The 18,021-nt window shown below is 39.9% G+C and overlaps 1 protein-coding gene across 2 annotated transcripts in view; it reads left to right on the top strand.

Annotated features, from left to right (window-relative positions):
* si:ch211-153b23.7 (TNFAIP3-interacting protein 3) overlaps positions 1–17,168 on the top strand; it is a 38,648-nt gene extending 21,480 nt beyond the window's left edge. For both annotated transcript variants that reach the window (XM_048544989.2, XM_048544988.2), the window contains 4 exons: positions 457–582; positions 6,251–6,496; positions 7,998–8,123; positions 16,363–17,168. In XM_048544989.2, the coding sequence (XP_048400946.1) occupies positions 457–582; positions 6,251–6,496; positions 7,998–8,123; positions 16,363–16,614 (750 nt within the window). In that variant the 3' untranslated portion in view covers positions 16,615–17,168. The remainder of the gene's footprint in view (positions 1–456; positions 583–6,250; positions 6,497–7,997; positions 8,124–16,362) is intronic.
* The last annotated feature ends 853 nt before the right edge of the window (positions 17,169–18,021 follow it).

Raw genomic sequence — 18,021 nt, 5'->3', positions numbered from 1 at the left:
GCTGATGTCTGACCTGCATGTATACTTTCTGATTTATGTCAGTCTAGCTGCAATTACATCTAAATTGGACCATTGATACAGCAAGAGTAGAGACAATTAATCCAAATTAAACTCCACCATTTCAGTCGCTATGAATTTGGATAATGACATTGAGCAGTATAGAATTGGTTTTTAATAGACTATATATCTGTCATCATCCAGAGAGTTTATTTAGTTTAGTTTTAATTATTAGATTATGAAAGTTTTCATTTTGAGATCTATTATTTAGGTCTCTTGTGGCAATATTTTTCTCTTGCCATTCACTTGTTAATGTTTGTACTAGTGTGAGATAACTGATTTTAATTTGTTTAATTAATGCAAAAATTCACTTGATCATGCTGCCAATGTTAGGAACTGGTATCAACGTCACTAATTACTTCATAAAATATTTCATACCTTTGTTCATTTTGAAATTAGCACAAAAGAGAGTATTACGAGCAGTCATTAATCCAAGAGATGAAGAAAAATCAACAGCTCCAAGAATATGTGAGACAATTGGAAAATAAATTACACAACATGAAACAGACTGTCCAACCAACCTCGGTAAGTCTTTTAACCCTGAACTAGTTAAAATAGAATTTGACATGCACTGGGTGAGATTTGTTCCCATTTTGTTGTGAATGACCAGTAAAATTTGCTCCAAGTCAAGGACAGACTTTTTTTTGTCCAAAGATTGTTCCCTCCAGTATTGCAGATCAGGGCATTGTTTCCAGCAACATCTTAAACATTCCTGTTGCCTTGAACACAGTATTTGTCACAAGTTGCATCCTGTGGATTTCTGCACTTGTGTAATAAAATTTACTGTCTCACCACAACAGTTTTAAAAACACAGAGGCAGTGAAAATGACTGTCTTAAACAGTTATTCTCAACAATGACTCATGTCCTCACTACAAACATTTAACACCAAGTAAATATTTAATTTATTGATAGGGATTGCAAAGTTACATTTCACAAATTTTAAATTTGTAATCTGAACCAGCTTTTTTGAAGCATTCTGTAGGTATCTGCTCTGCATTTACCTTGCCTGTAAAACAAAAAACTTTGATTCAATTACATTGATAAGTTTGTCCGTGTATTGTACTGCTTGCATTTCTACAATCTGTTTTCCTTGGCTTGTTGCCTGTTCTGTGATTATCCTTGATTATAGTTTTGTACTTCTACTGATGTATGTATATCCTTATACTCATTAATGGATATTCGCCTAATATATTCTAATCAAATGCATTTTAAAGTCTTGAAGTATGACTGCAGTGTATAACTCTACAAATCTCTACTTTTTAGTGGAACTAGAATCTAAACGCCACTTTAATTCTATTTGGATATTTGTTACAGAAGCCCATCTCTATAGTGCTATAGGTTTAAAACAAAATACTGATTTTAAGATTGAATTGTTTCAATTGATATCTCAATTTAATTGAGGAAAAAGTTTTTCCATATTTTAATTTACAACAAAAATGAGCTTAACAATGCTACCTCTTCTTGTTTAAAAAATAATGTATAAACTGCAGGATGGAGAGTTCCTCATATCATCAATTCCATCTAGCTAAGCTATCCTCATTGAGGAATTTCAGATAACATTGCCATGGCATGTAGCTCAGTTACATTCCTGGTTGGAATTACAAGCACCAGGTATGCATTGAAACATTGCAACCAATTTCACAATGATTTCGGAACCTCCAACATGACGCACCCTGCATCTGTGCCACAAGCTAGGACTTCTGGCTGCAGGACCTTGCAAATGCCCTAGATTTGTGTTTGTAGACCCCTGTTCAGAAGATAAGTTCCACTTTTTTTCATTATTATTTTGTAGCCTGAAGACGAGGTGCTGGTGTGGACTGGGATGGAAGGACTAATTCTGAACATTTTATTGCTTTTTTTTCTATTTTGCTGTTAACAGTCAGTCAGATGGTGCTCTAAGTGGTGACTTGTAAAGTTTTCACTGTACTCATGTGACAATAAAACTAATTTTAACTCTAACGTGCAACTGTTTAGAACAGAGGGAAGTCCTGAATGCTACTAAATGCACTACTGAACAGTTATGCTAAGTGCTCCACATATAGTGTCAGAGTTGTTTTCACTGACATTCAGAAGTTCGTTTTTCTGATTAGTTGTCCCTTTTGAGCATAATATGAAACTGCTGGAGCATTATTTGGGCATCAAATGTTGGTGAAGGAAGCCTTGTCGAAAGAACAAGCAGTGAGTAAAGGAATTGAGATGGAAATAGATTACATAGACATTGAGAAGAGTAGGGAGAAGCTGGTAAGGGGGGTGGGGGGTGAGGTGGGGAGGCAGCAAGAGATAGAAATTGCCACCTCGTCAATCAGTTAATACTGTACAAGTCAGCTTCCTTCAAATGATGAAGTGCAAATGCGTAAGAGGCTGTGATTTATCCAAACAATGTTCATTCCCAATGTATCAGAGATAATGGGAACTGCAGATGCTGTTCTGCAAAGCGGTCCCCAAGCCTCCGCTTGGTTTCCCCAATGTAGAAGATGCCACACCGGGTACAATGGATACAGCATACCACATTAGATGTGCAGGTGAACCTCTGCTTAATATGGAAAGTCATCTTCAACAACACCTTCCACCCCAACCTCAAGTTCACCTAGGCCAGCTCGAACACATCCCTCACCTTCCTGGACCTCTCAGTCTCCATCTCAGGCAACCAGCTTGTAACTGATGTCCATTTCAAGCCCACTGACTCCCACAGCTACCTAGAATACACCTCTTCCCTCCCACCCACCATCCTGCAAAAATTCCATCCCCTATTCCCAATTCCTCCGCCTCCACTGCATCTGCTCCCAGGATGAGGCATTCCATTCCCGCACATCCCAGATCTCCAAGTTCTTCAAGGACTGCAACTTGCCCCCCACAGTGGTCGAGAATGCCCTTGACCGCGTCTCCCGCATTTCCCGCGACACATCCCTCACACCCCGCCCCTGCCACAACCGCCCAAGAGGATCCCCCTCGTTCTCACACACCACCCTACCAACCTCCGGATACAACGCATTATCCTCCGACACTTCCGCCATTTACAATCCGACCCCACCACCCAAGACATTTTTCCATCCCCTCCCCTGTCTGCTTTCCGGAGAGACCACTCTCTCCGTGACTCCCTTGTTCGCTCCACACTGCCCTCCAACCCCACCACACCCGGCACCTTCCCCTGCAACCGCAGGAAGTGCTACACTTGTCCCCACACCTCCTCCCTCGCCCCCATCCCAGGCCCCAAGATGACACCTCTGCTCGGTTCGCAATAAACAACTGCACCTCCCAGTCGCGAACCATTTCAACTCCCCCTCCCATTCCTCAGATGACATGTCCATCATGGGCCTCCTGCAGTGCCACAATGATGCCACCCGAAGGTTGCAGGAACAGCAACTCATATTCTGCTTGGGAACCCTGCAGCCCATTGATATCAATGTGGACTTCACCAACTTCAAAATCTCCCCTTCCCCCACTGCATCCCAAAACCAGCCCAGTTCATCCCCTCCCCCCACTGCATCACACAACCAGCCCAGCTCATCCCTTCCCCCCACTGCATCCCAAAACCAGCCCAGCCTGTCTCTGCCTCCCTAACCCATTCTTCCTCTCACCCATCCCTTCCTCCCACCCCAAGCCGCACGTCCATTTCCTACCTACTAACCTCATCCCACCTCCTTGACCTGTCCCTCTTCCCTGGACAGACCTATCCCCTCCCTATCTCCCCACCTATATTCTCCTCTCCACCTATCTTCTTTTCTTTCCATCTTCGGTCCGCCTCCCCCTCTCTCCCTATTTATTCCAGAACCCTCACCCCATCCCCCTCTCTGATGAAGAGTCTAGACCCGAAACGTCAGCTTTTGTGCTCCTGAAATGCTGTTTGGCCTGCTGTGTTCATCCAGCTTCACACTTTCATACCCAATGTGTTCTGGTCTAAAATTAAATCTCAAGGTCTCTACGGCAGATCCCAATTAGCAGTTGTCCACGTCACCATGGCATTGAATTTTTCTGTATCTGGATCAGCTGTGAACCTGGGTGGTTTCCTGCAAATGTAGGTCATAGAAGCATCTTTTTAGCTGACTTGGGCTTTTCTTTTATTGTTTAATTTTCTTGGATCAAAGAGAACTATTGATTTGGTGCCTTGATGACAACATGGACACATTGGACCGGCCAGCCCAATTCCTGCTGAGAAAATCTTTCCACTCCCAGTGATTCAGTTTTGGACTGAGACCACCAGAAGTGTAACTTGCAGCTCTGTACTCACTTCCTGGGCAGCTGTCATAGTTCCCTCTCTATCCTGAGCGAAAGAGTGTCTGCTAGGGGGTTTCTTAAGTTGCTCCCTGGAACTTAGCCAGTAACCAAACATGAAGTAGTGAGCAGCTACAACTGAAGTCAACTCCTAACAGGCATGCAGTGGACTGTTACCATTTTTGAGATCCGTCCATTGTTTTGACAGATGATGCTCTTGAGTACAAACTAGACAGGGTATGTTGTATTGCAGAAGTATGTGTGCTGGAGAAATTCAACAGGTCTGGCAACAACTGTGGAGAGAAACAATGTTTTGAATCCAGTAATGACTTGTTTTGAATTGACGAGGTGAATGGAAAAGTGATAGATTTTATACGTTAGACAAAAAGTAACGAGTAGACACAAGAGGAAGTTCAGTGGAATTTGGCACAGAACCAAAGGGATTAGTAGTTCTCTTTGGGGAACAGAAGAGTTGTGAACCCAGATTAAATGTCCACAGCAGAATAAAAGGTCCGTTCTGCTGTGAGGAAAACTGGACATTGGGGGTGGGTAATGAAAACACAGGACAGAATTCATGATCTAAACTTATTGACCTCTGAGTCTAAAAGGTTATAAAGTCCGTAAGTGGAAAATGAGATGCCGGTACTCTAGCTTGCTTTAGCTGACAGTGGAAGAGCTCAGCAGAACTACAGTAGAAATGCAAGCATTGGAGCAAGTTTGAGTAGTAAAATGGCAAGCAACTGGAATGTTGGGGTAATGTTCATGAACTGAATGGAGGTGTTCCACAAGCAGTTAGCCAGCCTGCACTTGATATAGAGGAGAGCATATTATAAGCAGCAAATAAAGTACCCTTAGCTGAAAGAAATACAAGTAAATCTCTACTTCCTCTAGATGGAGTGTTTGGTACCTTGGAAAGTGAGGGGGTGGAGGTGATTCGGCATGGAAGGAAGTGTCCCTTTTTCTTAAAGCAAAGGAAGTGAAGGAGTTTGGTATGTGATGGTATCATACTGGCAGTGATAGAAATGGACTGGTGCAATCCTTTGAATGTAGAGATTGATGGGGTGGAAAGTGAGTACAAGGAGTCTGTCATGATTCTGAAAGGGATGGGAAAAGGTAAGAGTTGAAATGCAGGAAGTGAGTTGGCTGCATTTGAGGGCTGTCTCCACAGTGGAGAGGGGTTGGATCTTTAATTGAAGAAAAGGCTTATCAGAAATGCCACTGTGAAGGTAACATCATCGTCAGAATAGATGCAACAATGGACTGGAGAAACTCGAAGAATAGAATGGAGTACTTGTAGGATGTGAGGCAATATAGTCAAGGTAGCTATGGGAGTTGGTAGGCTTGTAATGAATAGTGGTAGACAGCCTAGCCCCAGAAATGCTGACATGAGTCATGTCAGGAGGGAAATATCAAAGGTGGACAAGTGAAGTTGAGACTTCTCGGAAAGTAGAGGTACTCCAGAGGAGAGTGTTTCCAGGGTGTTAAAGGAACTTAGCTTAGGTGGGTTTGGGACAAACTTTTTTTTCCTCCAAAATGTACCATGGCCCTGCAGGAAACACATCTTGTAACTCTTGACATCAGGCGACACAAACATTATCAGTCATTCTTTGTAAACTTACCATTTCACCAGCGAAAATTCAGATGTTCCTCATCTGCTGAGCTAGGAAGTATATTTGAACAACATTACTAGTCTCCAGGCGCTATATTGCCAGCCACAAAAAAAAACTTCAAGATGCTATCTGCTTATAGGTCATTTCCAAGAACTGAGTGTTTAATTTGTTCGCATATTGTGTGTGTCTGCATGTATTCATTTATAAACAACACATTATAACAATTTGAAAGTTTTTTAGTTGTCTTTTTACTATTGCACTGCATTGCCATGTAATATTAATGTTCGACCTGAATTTGCTGCAATTCTGGTGTGATGTGAAAACTATGGTGGTGTCTGTATTAGCTCAAAATATTTGTATCATTCTTCAGAAAGATGAACCATGGAGACAAATTCTACACAATGAGAAATCAAATGACATCTATCCGCAGTCACAAACAGAACATAAAGACATAATACCCTCCTCACCAAAACGTGTTCAAATCTCTGAGAAGCCAAGGGACCACAGTCAGTGCCGACTGACAAAGGTAGAAACAGCCCGACATGCAATCAGCAATGGAGTGTCTCAAAAGGAGTGTAAAGAGCTTCAGGACCAAATGCTTGCTCTCGTCTGTCAGGTAAGAAGTAATCTTATCTCCTTGGAATCTTGCTTTCTTATTTTAAGAAGTTAATTTGTGGTAGAATGTTACTTGATTGGAGCTATCCAATATCCATGGAGAGAGAAAATTTGAGTTTAAAAGGTGGAATTGTGCTGAGAGGTTGGCATCAAAAGTGGGCCCAGACCCCAAAGGATACATACCCACGCATTCTTATCGGATGTCCAATGCAAACTTGATTGTCCTGACAGGAAGTCATTTGGTCTAACAAGTCTGTTTTGCCTCCAGACACACCATTGACTTATAAATGGTAGGCAATATATGAATATGTCTGAGCCAGTAGGAATGCCTGCACCACTATCCTACCTGCAGCCCAGCAGGAGAGGTGTACACTGCTGCACACACAAGAGAATGTGAGAATGCTTCAAGTTGGAGCTGTCTTCTGAAGAGATCAGAAACCTTTTAAAAGTATTTGTGGTCAGAGCTACTAGGCTAATACTGTGGAAAAGAATACTCCACACAAGCAGTTTTTGAGTGAAAGCCTAAATGAAGTAGACCTCGCTGCTACCCAGGGTCAATGCTAGAAGGCTATCCCTGTTGCCCTGTTGGGTTTTCCCTCCAAGCCACTCACCATCCTGACTTGGAAACATATTGCTGTTTTTTTAAGTTTTCACTCACTGGCTCATATTGCTGGAGACCCTCAACAGTGTTAGAGGCCAACTGACACCAAAAGGACTGCAATGGTTCTAGTAGGTAGCTAACCACCTGGTTAAACGCAACTAGGGATGGTCAATAAGTGTCTGCCCAGTCAGCAGTGCTCCCATCCTGCTGGTGATTTTTAAAAAAAAAATCATCACTTTATCGTTGGAGCCTGTCCACCAAACCTGCCAGTAAGACTGCGCCTAATGTTTTGAGGTATTTTTTCTCTCCTTTTCGAACAGAACTTGGGGAAGTTAGCAATGTAAGCAAGTAAAAGCAAGGAAGCTAGGCACGAGAACATACTTGAGAGAATGGAATTCACCTAAACGTTCTTATTTCTACTCCCTTGATAGTTCTGTAACAACTCCATTCCATTCTCCCAGTTTTTATACTTGTCACATTCTGATGAAGCAACCTTCAATATCCAATCAGATAAGGATACCCAAAAATCTACTTGCTTGATGCGCAGGCCCAAGGTCTGATTTTTACCGTCAATTTACCTGATATGGGTTGGCAGCTTGAGTCTTGGAGTGGAGGCTTCAAGCCATTGTTAAGTCCCCTTTATTTGGTGTGCAAAGATCTGATCAGAAAATAACCAAAAGATCTTTCAGATTTTGGTGGAGGCTCTGAACATCACTACAATTGTTTCCCCTAATCGGGCAAGAGATGTGTGTACTTCATGCCATGTAGGAACCTCTTTCAGCACCTGCGCATCCTGCATTGGATGGTCATGTTTGTAGCCCATTTCGATTAAAGCTGACAAATTCATCATGGCTTAATCTCCAAAATGTAGAAAATGATTCATAATTTTTTTGAAATATAGACAAAGCTTTATGAATCCGATTATAAGACAGAACGCAAAGACCGACAGCGCACACAAGCTGAAAATGAGAAGCTGAGGAAGAAAACAGAGGAAATGTGTTTTCAAATGAACCTTCTTCAACAGCAGGTTAGCTAAACTTCATTATTCCAAGCTTAGTATAATTTGTGACCTTGCATGAGTTTAACCACGTATCATCAGATAAAGCCACTTTCTATTTCCGTAGTGTCGCTCGATTTTTGTTTCTGCTTCAAGTTGCCTGTTATGCAACACTCATTCGTGCTGCTGATACTTCCAGTCTAAACATTCCAAAGCTCTTCTGGTGGACCCTCCATAAACTTGACCTTCAATAAATGAGTTGTCCAGAATAGCCTATCTCCTAACTTTCACCAAGTCCAAATCACTAATCAACCCTGATCTATAATCTTCTCCAAATCGTACAACCCTTTGATCTCATTGCTCACCTTATTTCAGCCCACCTTAAAACTAATCTACTCAGCACTTTGTCCCTCCGCAGTCCTGTCTTTACTACTCAGTTGCTGGCAGAAGCCTCCCATTATTTCCAAGAACAGTAAGACAAATGAAAGACATATGTGAGGTGTTTTCCTGGTGTGAGTCTGTGTGTATATATTTATGACATACAACTCTTGTTTGACACCTTATTGGAGTCCCAGCAAATGCTAAACTTTATTTTAAGAAATCTATGCTTAGTACCCTAATTTACCTGCCTTTCAGACCAAAATTGATATAAAACATGGAATCAGATTTCTGTACTAAACAATTCAGTTATTCTAAGTAGTTAGACTATAGCTATAAATCAATAGATATAGTTCATTCCACGTGACATTCTTAAATAAAGCTCCAATCCACTTTAGTTACCATCTCTCCATGTCGTACACAAGCACTACTTGTTGGTCATTCTTCCCAATTCTGGCATTCATGATTTTATTTCGGCTAGATGGGCCCTTTTCGCCTTCAATTGTCTTTCTCTGGAACCTTCTAGTTGGTAACAAGTACAGAGCAACTGTTTCTCCTGGAAAATGTCAGATTTATCAGTTCAAAAGTCACAGCTCACAGTAACTGCTGTAGGGAAGACAGTTGGTTTTCTTCAAATTTAATTGAGAACAGGCAGTTACTTCTGTGAGAGCAATAGCACATACTTCTGTGTCTGTCTCCGAAACTTGTTTCCAGTCCAACCTTTTCATTTAGCTGTTGGCCAACCAGTTTCACTTGGGAAGAATTCTTCGGCTCCTGATCATGTGCAAATTGGAGGAACCCCTAACTACTTGGTTTCACAGCAAGGAATGAAATACCTATTGTGAATTCTTATGCAACCATTGTGGCCAGTCCCGGTTTGTTAAGAACTGTTCTTTTTCTCTTGCAATAACATTTTAAAGATGAAAGTAAACTGACATATTTCTTAGAAAACACAGGTCCTTCCTAAGGAATCCTTTACTTTTTTAAGCAGCTGTTATGCCTCAAAAGTTCTCTCTCTTCTACCGTCACACTAAAAATTTGTTTCTGCCTTTTTTCCCCCACGGCTGATGACTCAGAGCTTAGAACAAGTTCTGTACCTTGTTATGCAGCCTTCATTTTAATCACACTGCCATTGATGACAGCAATCAAATTCCTTGGCCATAAACCCATGAATTATTTCCTTAAATCTGCTCGTTTTCCCACCTTATCCTCATTTTTTTAAAGTGGTACTCACCAGCGGAACTCTTTCTTCTCTCCACATGGAGAATGCTGATGTTTGACTTGATAATACAAACACAAAATTGCATGAATTGCATACTTTAAGAGGCATTGTGTACAAATGGAAGTTATTGTTTAAGTAAGTTAAGGTATTCTGGGGAATTCAAAAATTCAAAATTGCTCAAGTTATTTTGATCAACTGATTAGTGGGAAGAGAAATTAGCTGTCTTAAATGAAATGTCAGAGGGTGTAACTGCAAAATAGCTTGATGTTTCCATTACTGGAATAATAGTAAATAATACAGCCCAGCTGTTTTGCAAGCATTTAATTGTATTTAATGTGCATTGAAGCATCCATGATAACAAGCCCATTGACATATCAAAACCATTTTGCAGAGCAGAAATATTTGCTTTCATATTTGTTGTGGGTTTTTTTTGTTTATCAGCATTTTTGTTTGGAAACAGTAACAAGGACAGATTTGGCATCTAACTTCCTTTACTTTAAATAAATGATGTGCTTGCAGATGTGCAGCCACCAGTAAGAATTAGACCACACCCAGAGCAGGAAGTTTTGGAAGGTGGTTTCTGTGCTTAGCTGATTAAATTCATTAGACTTGATGAGAACTTTGCATCCAGCATCTTTAGTTTCTTAGTTTAGGAAGTGTTTTAGAATGCCTCTTTATGTTCTAACACACAACAGGTGTTTTTCTTCCTTTCCTCACAGTAGAGCTTGCTTCTAAAATTCCTTGCAGGATTATCCCTGAAGTATCAATGGAACTTTTCACGCTGCCTCCAATAATTATGCTAGAGCACTAGCACGGAGCAGATGGGTGAAGCTACTTGCTGCAAAAGAACATCTAAAAAGAGCTTCCCTAATCTATGCAATGATTGCAGAAGTACAAAACAAACTCTCTTTACATTGGCTTCTTTCCTCTGCTGCCCCATTTATTTTATTTTTTTGATGGCTCCTGCTGAGTTTCCATTCTTAACATTGGAGTGACATTCCAGAGGGGTCTCATTATGACACTGGGATAAGTAGCCAGGCAAAATCAGACTTGCTAACTCTTGATATCAGAGAGAAACTTAAATACTCAATGACCCTCAATTGCCCAATTCTTCCAAAGCAGCCGTTATGAATAACCAATATTGGACACCAAATTTATAAGTTAAAACAGCATTAATAATTTATTAACTGTAACTCTAGCAGAACAAAGCTAAACGACAAGGCAATCTAATTAATACCCAATTTAAATCTAATCCTCTTGTTTTTTGTTTAACTGTTGTGACTGGCTGGTTCACTTGCAGTTTCGAACAATGAATGCTAAACTTCAGTCAATGGGTATTGAGTTGTTCACAACCACATGGGACTGTGTAACATGCTTGAATTCTGAAGTCACCAGCCCACGCAAACAGGTTCTGTAGACACTGGAAACGTCTTCTTGTGTCTTACAGAACTTTCAATAATTCAATCACTGGATATAAAGTAGAGAGCAACCAAAACTTTCTCCAGTGACTTTCAGAGCCACACTGTTTTCAGTCTAAAACCATTCAAAACTATTGCTTTGTTTCCTTTTTTTCCCCCATATTCTTTGTTTCCTTGGTCAGCAATGGCCTCCCTTTGTCCCTTTTTCTCAATGTTCAAATAGTTGCCAGTTCTTGAGCATAACACCTTTAGTACCATCTCTCTCTCTCACCCCACGGGCTGTAGAGTTGGGGTGACATAGCCTGGTTTCTGTGCAAGACATTGAATGCAATGAGCAGCCTTGTTCAGTATGTTTGCTGTTCTGCACCAAAGTGGGTGATTAAGTAGACCAAGTTTGTTAATATGTCTGTATTCTGTTAGCTCAGTCATAGGAAACTCAATGTGGGCCTTATCCAGTCTACCACCAAAGATCCCCATTGCTACCCTCATCCTCTAGTTCTGTGGCAATGGAACAGTTCATTATCCATTTGCCCCTTTCTCAGCAGGGATATTGTTTTGTCACATTAGCATGACATGTACTGACTCCCTTTTTCTGGAGGGGAATTCCACTAGCCTTTCCCCTAGCCTTCAGCATTTAGCATGAGATATGTTGTATTTTTGTTTCTTCAGTTAAAACAAAAGGCTTTCTTTGCCTCACCACTTCATTCCAACACTGCCCTTTCTGTCCAGAGGGCACCCAGAATATTCTGTCTCTGTTTCCTCTCACTCTCCCTCCTCTATCCTCTTCAGTTGGTCGGGGATGACTTCTCTGGAACAAGGTCATAATGCAGATAATCATCAGTATATCACTTCCTGTTCCTTGAGGTATGGAGAGGGATGGAGTTTTTAAACTCAGAGAATAATTTCAGTTTATTGTAAATTCTCTCAAATGTCTGTATCCGATGACAAGCAAGTTCCTTAAGCCTTTCAAATCCCACAGATCTGGTACAGGCTGTTTCCTGAGGGGGTAGAATGCTTCACTGGATGGCTATGGTCCTAAATGAGATGCATTTGATTTTTTTGCTTTTTCTAAACTGTCTCAATGAATGGCGCTTTCCTCTGACAAGTAGTAGTACATGTTGTGCACTTTGCCTGAGCACTTATTTTTTCATACTAAGAGCTAATGTTGTAACGAGCCATTTTAGCTGCTTTTCTACCCCTTAAGAAGGGAATAATTCCTAATTTTGAGGAGGCAGAAGTTAAGTAAACCAAGTTGCCTCTTCCCTCCAGTCGGAACCACCAATATCTATACAGGATAAAGGAGGGATCCTGGTCCTCAATGAATCATCTTGGTTCAAACTCTTCTCCTGAGGGAGCTGCATACATTTGTTCTCACTTTGAATTTTGATTTCCACCACTCCAGTTATAATCCTGCTACTGCCACTGCCTCTCCTCTGTTTTCAGTTTTCAACTTTATGCGGTTGATCATCACTTTGATTTTTTTTCATTTCCTGGCTTTTGGCTGAAACTCTCATCCACAATGCTTTGCTAAATCTTCAACTGTTTTGAGGGATGGAATGTTCTAAATTTTCCAAAGTGATTTCCCCTAATTTTGCTCAATTCTTTGTCGACTGCAGATATTTCTATACTATAGCAATGCAAACTCAAAGACTTTTGCAAATGACAGTTTACCATCTTTACATTTGGTGGGCTCAAATCGCAGACTAGCCACAGCTTGTGTACCTTGCCAACGTCTTATTGTAACAAACTGTTAAACTACCAGTTAAGAAGCATCTCCCAATGATCCAGCAACCTTTTTTGGCTACTTGCAACAAAGTTAATTCCAACAGGATTCCTTCCCTTTTGGACACTTTTCTCCAAAACCACCAGGCTGTCTTAACTTAATAAATTTATTGACTATTAAGTTAAGAATTACTGATTATTGGTGAGGTTTCTTCTGAATACTGAGTATTTCTGGTCACTGTTATAGAAAGGATATTATTAAATTATAGGATTCAGAAAACATTTACCAAGATGTTGCCAGGAATAGATGATTTCAGCTATTGAAATACGCTGGGACTCTTTTCCACGGGAATGTAGGAGGTTGAGGGGTGACCTTATGGAAGGCAAAAATCACGAGGGCATAGATAAGTGAATAGCAAAACGTCTCTTCTGTAGGGTGGGGGATTTTAAGAACTAGGGTTATATATAGGTAAGAGGAGGAAGTTTTAAAAAGGATGAGGGAAACTTATTAAAAAAAAACAGTGGTTAGTGAATGATATGAACTGCCTGAAAGTGGTAAATGCAACTACAAGCACGATGTTTAAAAGACAATGCATTTGAAATAGAAAAAGTTTGGACGATATGGGCCAAATGCAGGCAGGTGAGACTAGTTTAGTTTGGGAACATGGTCAGCATAGACTAGTTGGACTGAAACAGGTTGTAAGATATAGGTGCAGCTCTATGACAAGATCACAAGTTTACTAGAGAGTTCTGTCACCCCTGCACAAGAGAGCACTGCTGAATTTGGACAGTCAGCTGATCTACATTCAACATTCATTCTCATTTACTGCTGATCAGTATTTCCCATTGGGAATTGCTGCTTCAGTAATGTACTTCATAGCTTCTTGTGTACTGTGAAATAAGTAACTGAGATTGAGAACAATTTTAAGTTGTTTGGAAAACAATGGAACATTTCTATTATACCACCATTAGAGCTTGAGGAACAGTTTCTCCATTCCAAGTTTTGCATTAAATGGAGCTTGCTGTCCATGAAAGTGCGAGGAGCTGGTTAATGGATTCTGTTTCTCCTTGTGCTTAAGTGATTTAAGATTATCAAATGCACTCTATATACAAGTTATGTTGAACCAGTTTTCAAACTGCATAAGAATTGTTGTCAAATGACTAGTGCCTGGATTAATTTGTATTAGTGAACACTGACACTGCTGGTGTAATTATGCTAATCAACCTGTTCAGGCATTTTTATCACTATCCCTCCAAGATAGGTGGGACTTGAATGCAGACATTTTGTGCCAGAGGTAGGGGCACTGCCACTGCACCACAAAACAACTACCCAGATGGTGTATAATGTAAAGTTGGGCCAGACTGTAAGGCAGCTGATCAGCTAACCTAGTTAGTAGAGCTTTGGACAGAAATAGAAGACAATATATGTGGCTATGTTTTTATTAGGTCATATTTTCAAATGGACATTATACCGCACATAATGACTTTCCTCATGTGGGTTGTGAAACATAATGATGTCACACTGTGTGTTGGGGTAGCAACGGTAGATGCTTAATTTGTTTTGTAATAGTCATAAGCCCACTGAGCCAAATGTCCAGCAAGTGGGTGGGGTGTTTCATAGACTCCTATTATTATGACTCAAAGCTGTAGGAAAGAAATGTCATTTTGCTGTAACAAGGTGCAATATACCCCAAAAGAAAGAATTGCATCATTGGAAATGTTGAAAAGGTATATATATTTTTAAAAATTAATAGAATATCTGTTTGAAAAAGTCATCCCTTGTGGCCCTCATGCCCCAGTTTTTGGACCTCGAGCGAGAAATGTTGAAACTGAGTCAGAAGCACAACAGAAATTTCACAGACATTTTCATGTAACCTCAGTATCTTTATTGCCTTCTTAGCCAAGTGACAGATAATCAGCTCCCCTTGCCATAACAAGACATTGCTGTATTCCCATTAGAATTAGTGAGCTTCTGATTATTGTTTCACTTTAAAACTCTTAATTTTTATTGCGGCCTACCCCATTAAGCTGGGCAGGACACTCTGGCAGGCCTCTCAGTACTATAATGTTCGTTACACCTTAACAATATAGAGAAAGATTTTCAAAAGGTGGTTTTCCATATTTGCATCATTCTCCCTGCCATTTAGCTTTTCTCCCAGTTAACTTGACTGCAATCATTAATCCAGCATAACAGGAGGAAATGCTTTTTTGCCTGTGAAGGCAGAAGTGAAAACAATTGATGGAAATTGGACAATGACATTAATAAATAAATTTTCAAGGCTGCAACTATCAAATAGAAAAGTGGAATCAATTTCTATTGTTTTGTAGAGAGCCACCATGAAATCAAATGGCTCAAATAGCCTCTTGTGCAACATTGACTGACTTCAACTATGCTAAATACTGAAATAAGCATATTGTATTTCACAGGGTATAAATAATGGTGTATCTTTTGGGATGAATAATACGTAGTTCTTCTTTGAAACACTTTGGTACACCAGCACATTTCAACACTACTTTATAGTCATAGAATTCTTAGTGTAGAAAGAGGTTATTTGGCCCATTGAGTCTAAACTAGCTCTCCAAAGAGCATCCCAATTTATCCCTGTAACCCCACATTTAATCCCAACTAGTCTATGCAACCCTGGACACTAGAGACCATTTAGCATGGCCAATCCATCTAACCTACATGTCTTTGGACTGAGGGAAGGAACCAGAGCACCTGGTAGAAGCCATCAGGCATGGCGAGAATATGCAAACTTCAAAAAGATAGGGAACATTGGCTGGAATTGAACTCAGGTTCCTGGTATTGTGAGGCAGCAGCACTAACCACTGAGCCACTGTGCTGCCCTTAAAGATATGCTGAGGTTTAGATGAAGAGGAACTTGAACTCACAATGCACTGATTCAAAGTCAACAGTGCCACCCACTGAGCCATAACTGCACCCTTTCTGGGCAGTTACTTCCTTGACTGTTTATTCTTGATTTCTCTTTGCTTTGTACCTCCTGAGATTAGTGCCTCAACAAAATATTTTGCAAGGATATCTTTATGGGAAATAATAACTTAGTGTGGACAGAGTATATGTGTGAAGATATTAATGTGATTACACAACTACTTTTAATCACTATTGCAAATAGTGATTTGAGCACTACCTTTTTCACACATTAGTGGTTGTGTTAAAGAGCGAAGACTACACTCTTGACTTTAGCATTCACAAAAATGGTTGATCATGAAATGTTGTCTCTTAATTGTCCCTGATACCAGGGTTGGGAATGTTGACAGCGAGATTGAATCCTCAGGTATTAAGAGTGAAATCCTTCAGAGGAAAAGGAGATTAAAAGAATCCTCCTTGTGGTGCAGAGGTAGAGTCCCTACCTCTGATCCAAGAGACTCTGGTTCAAGTCCCACCTGCACCAGAGGTGTGTAAAAATATCCCTGAACAGGTTGATTCAAAATGTTGGTCAGGGTTAATTAGAACTGAAAACCATATGCTATGTTATTATTCTAACTCCGTGCTTCATTGCTTTCTTAGCTCAAGGTTTACGAGGATGATTTCAAAAGGGAAAGATCTGATAAGGAAATTCTACAGCGTCTTCTAAAAAATAAATCAGAAAGTAAAGAGCCGGTTCTGATTCACCGGTGCAACAACACTCACCAGAAATCAGAGGCGAGGAGAATACAATGTGGGAAGCACTGTGTGGAACGACATACTGAATGTTCAACACACCATAGATGCAGAGGTGCAGAAATTCAGGCAGACACATACTCCATAGGTTATCGTTAAAAGAAAATGCTGAAATTGGAAAGGCATTATCAAAAGTACATTCAATACTGCGGAGGACTTGCCATGCTAGTGTCTTTATTCAGAAATGAAGCAAGAAAACCTAGAATCATAATGCATGTTAATGTTATGTCAATGTTATGTCTGATAGCTTCATGACCTCGATAGGACAGCATCTTAAACATGTGAACACATTAACACATTTATATAAAATGCTGTCGTGTCTCATTTTATAAATGGGTTCATATGCTGTAATTAAAATAGCAAACAGATGTGTTTTACACAAACACAATTTATTACTAACATCAATGCATAATGTATTTTTTAATTCAGGACTTAATTCTGTGTTTATTTTTACTTGTGTAATGTATATCTAAATGATGTTTTGCCTTTTCATTGGGTACAAGTGCTCAATAACTACCACTCGAGTGGGAAGAAAGATCGCTTTCTTGCTTAAACTGATACTACCATTTAGATATATGTTAATATTACAGGTAGGTTAGTATTGTTCACTTTGAACCAGTAAAATAAATTTGGTACTTCTGATTTATTTTGAACCACGATGTGCTGCCAATATTTTTGCCGGCTGAAAATATTGAAATCTATCTCTTGTATCGGACTAGAGACCAAAGCTCAAAAGATGATAAAAACATCTTGAATGATCATACAACTGATGAGCAAAAGTTGTCTTCCTAGGCTAACCGTAGATATCAGGGTGACCAAATGGAACTCACCATAAAAATGTTTGAGTTTATTGGTATGATCTTTGTTACCATAGTGATGACATGTTCTCCATCAAACAGGGTCATCCCACTTGTTGAAGGTGAGAATCAGTAGCAACTTTTGGTGATACTGAACTTTAGTATTACTGAAAAAACACAATAGCAAAAGACAACTTCTCCATTACACTTGTACTCATTAGGCTAATTTTCAAGATATACAAGATGAAGAAATGTTTCGACAAAACGTTTTCCCAGCAATGCTCAACTTTAACCTCAAAGTAAGTAACATACTTTGGATCTACGAGCATTTTTGTAATCTAGGTTTATAGTTAATTCGTACAGCGTTGTCGGCCAATATTTCCTGTACACTTATGCGAGGGATGTGCCTCATGTATTTCAAACTATACAGAATAGATTGAGATCCATGATTCTAAATCTTGAGCTATATTTCAAACTTACTTGTTACCAACTAATCAATTTGTATATTTAATTAAGTGTTTTAGCAAAGATCTGTGCCAGCCATGAAGCTAATTGATAGAATTGATGTTTATCTTTTTATCATTAATTTGTTAAATTTATATTGGTCATCATCACATTGCTATTGAATTTTTGGGTATGTTAAGCATCTTAAACTGGGGGCAAAGTGCTTTGAAATATCCTGAGAGCACAAAAGATGCCAAATAGAACT

This window comes from Stegostoma tigrinum, chromosome 15, assembly GCF_030684315.1.
Source record: "Stegostoma tigrinum isolate sSteTig4 chromosome 15, sSteTig4.hap1, whole genome shotgun sequence".
Classification (NCBI taxonomy): Eukaryota; Metazoa; Chordata; class Chondrichthyes; order Orectolobiformes; family Stegostomatidae; genus Stegostoma; species Stegostoma tigrinum.
Note: the sequence above shows the minus strand (reverse complement) of the source record. Positions and strands in the feature narration are given on the sequence as shown.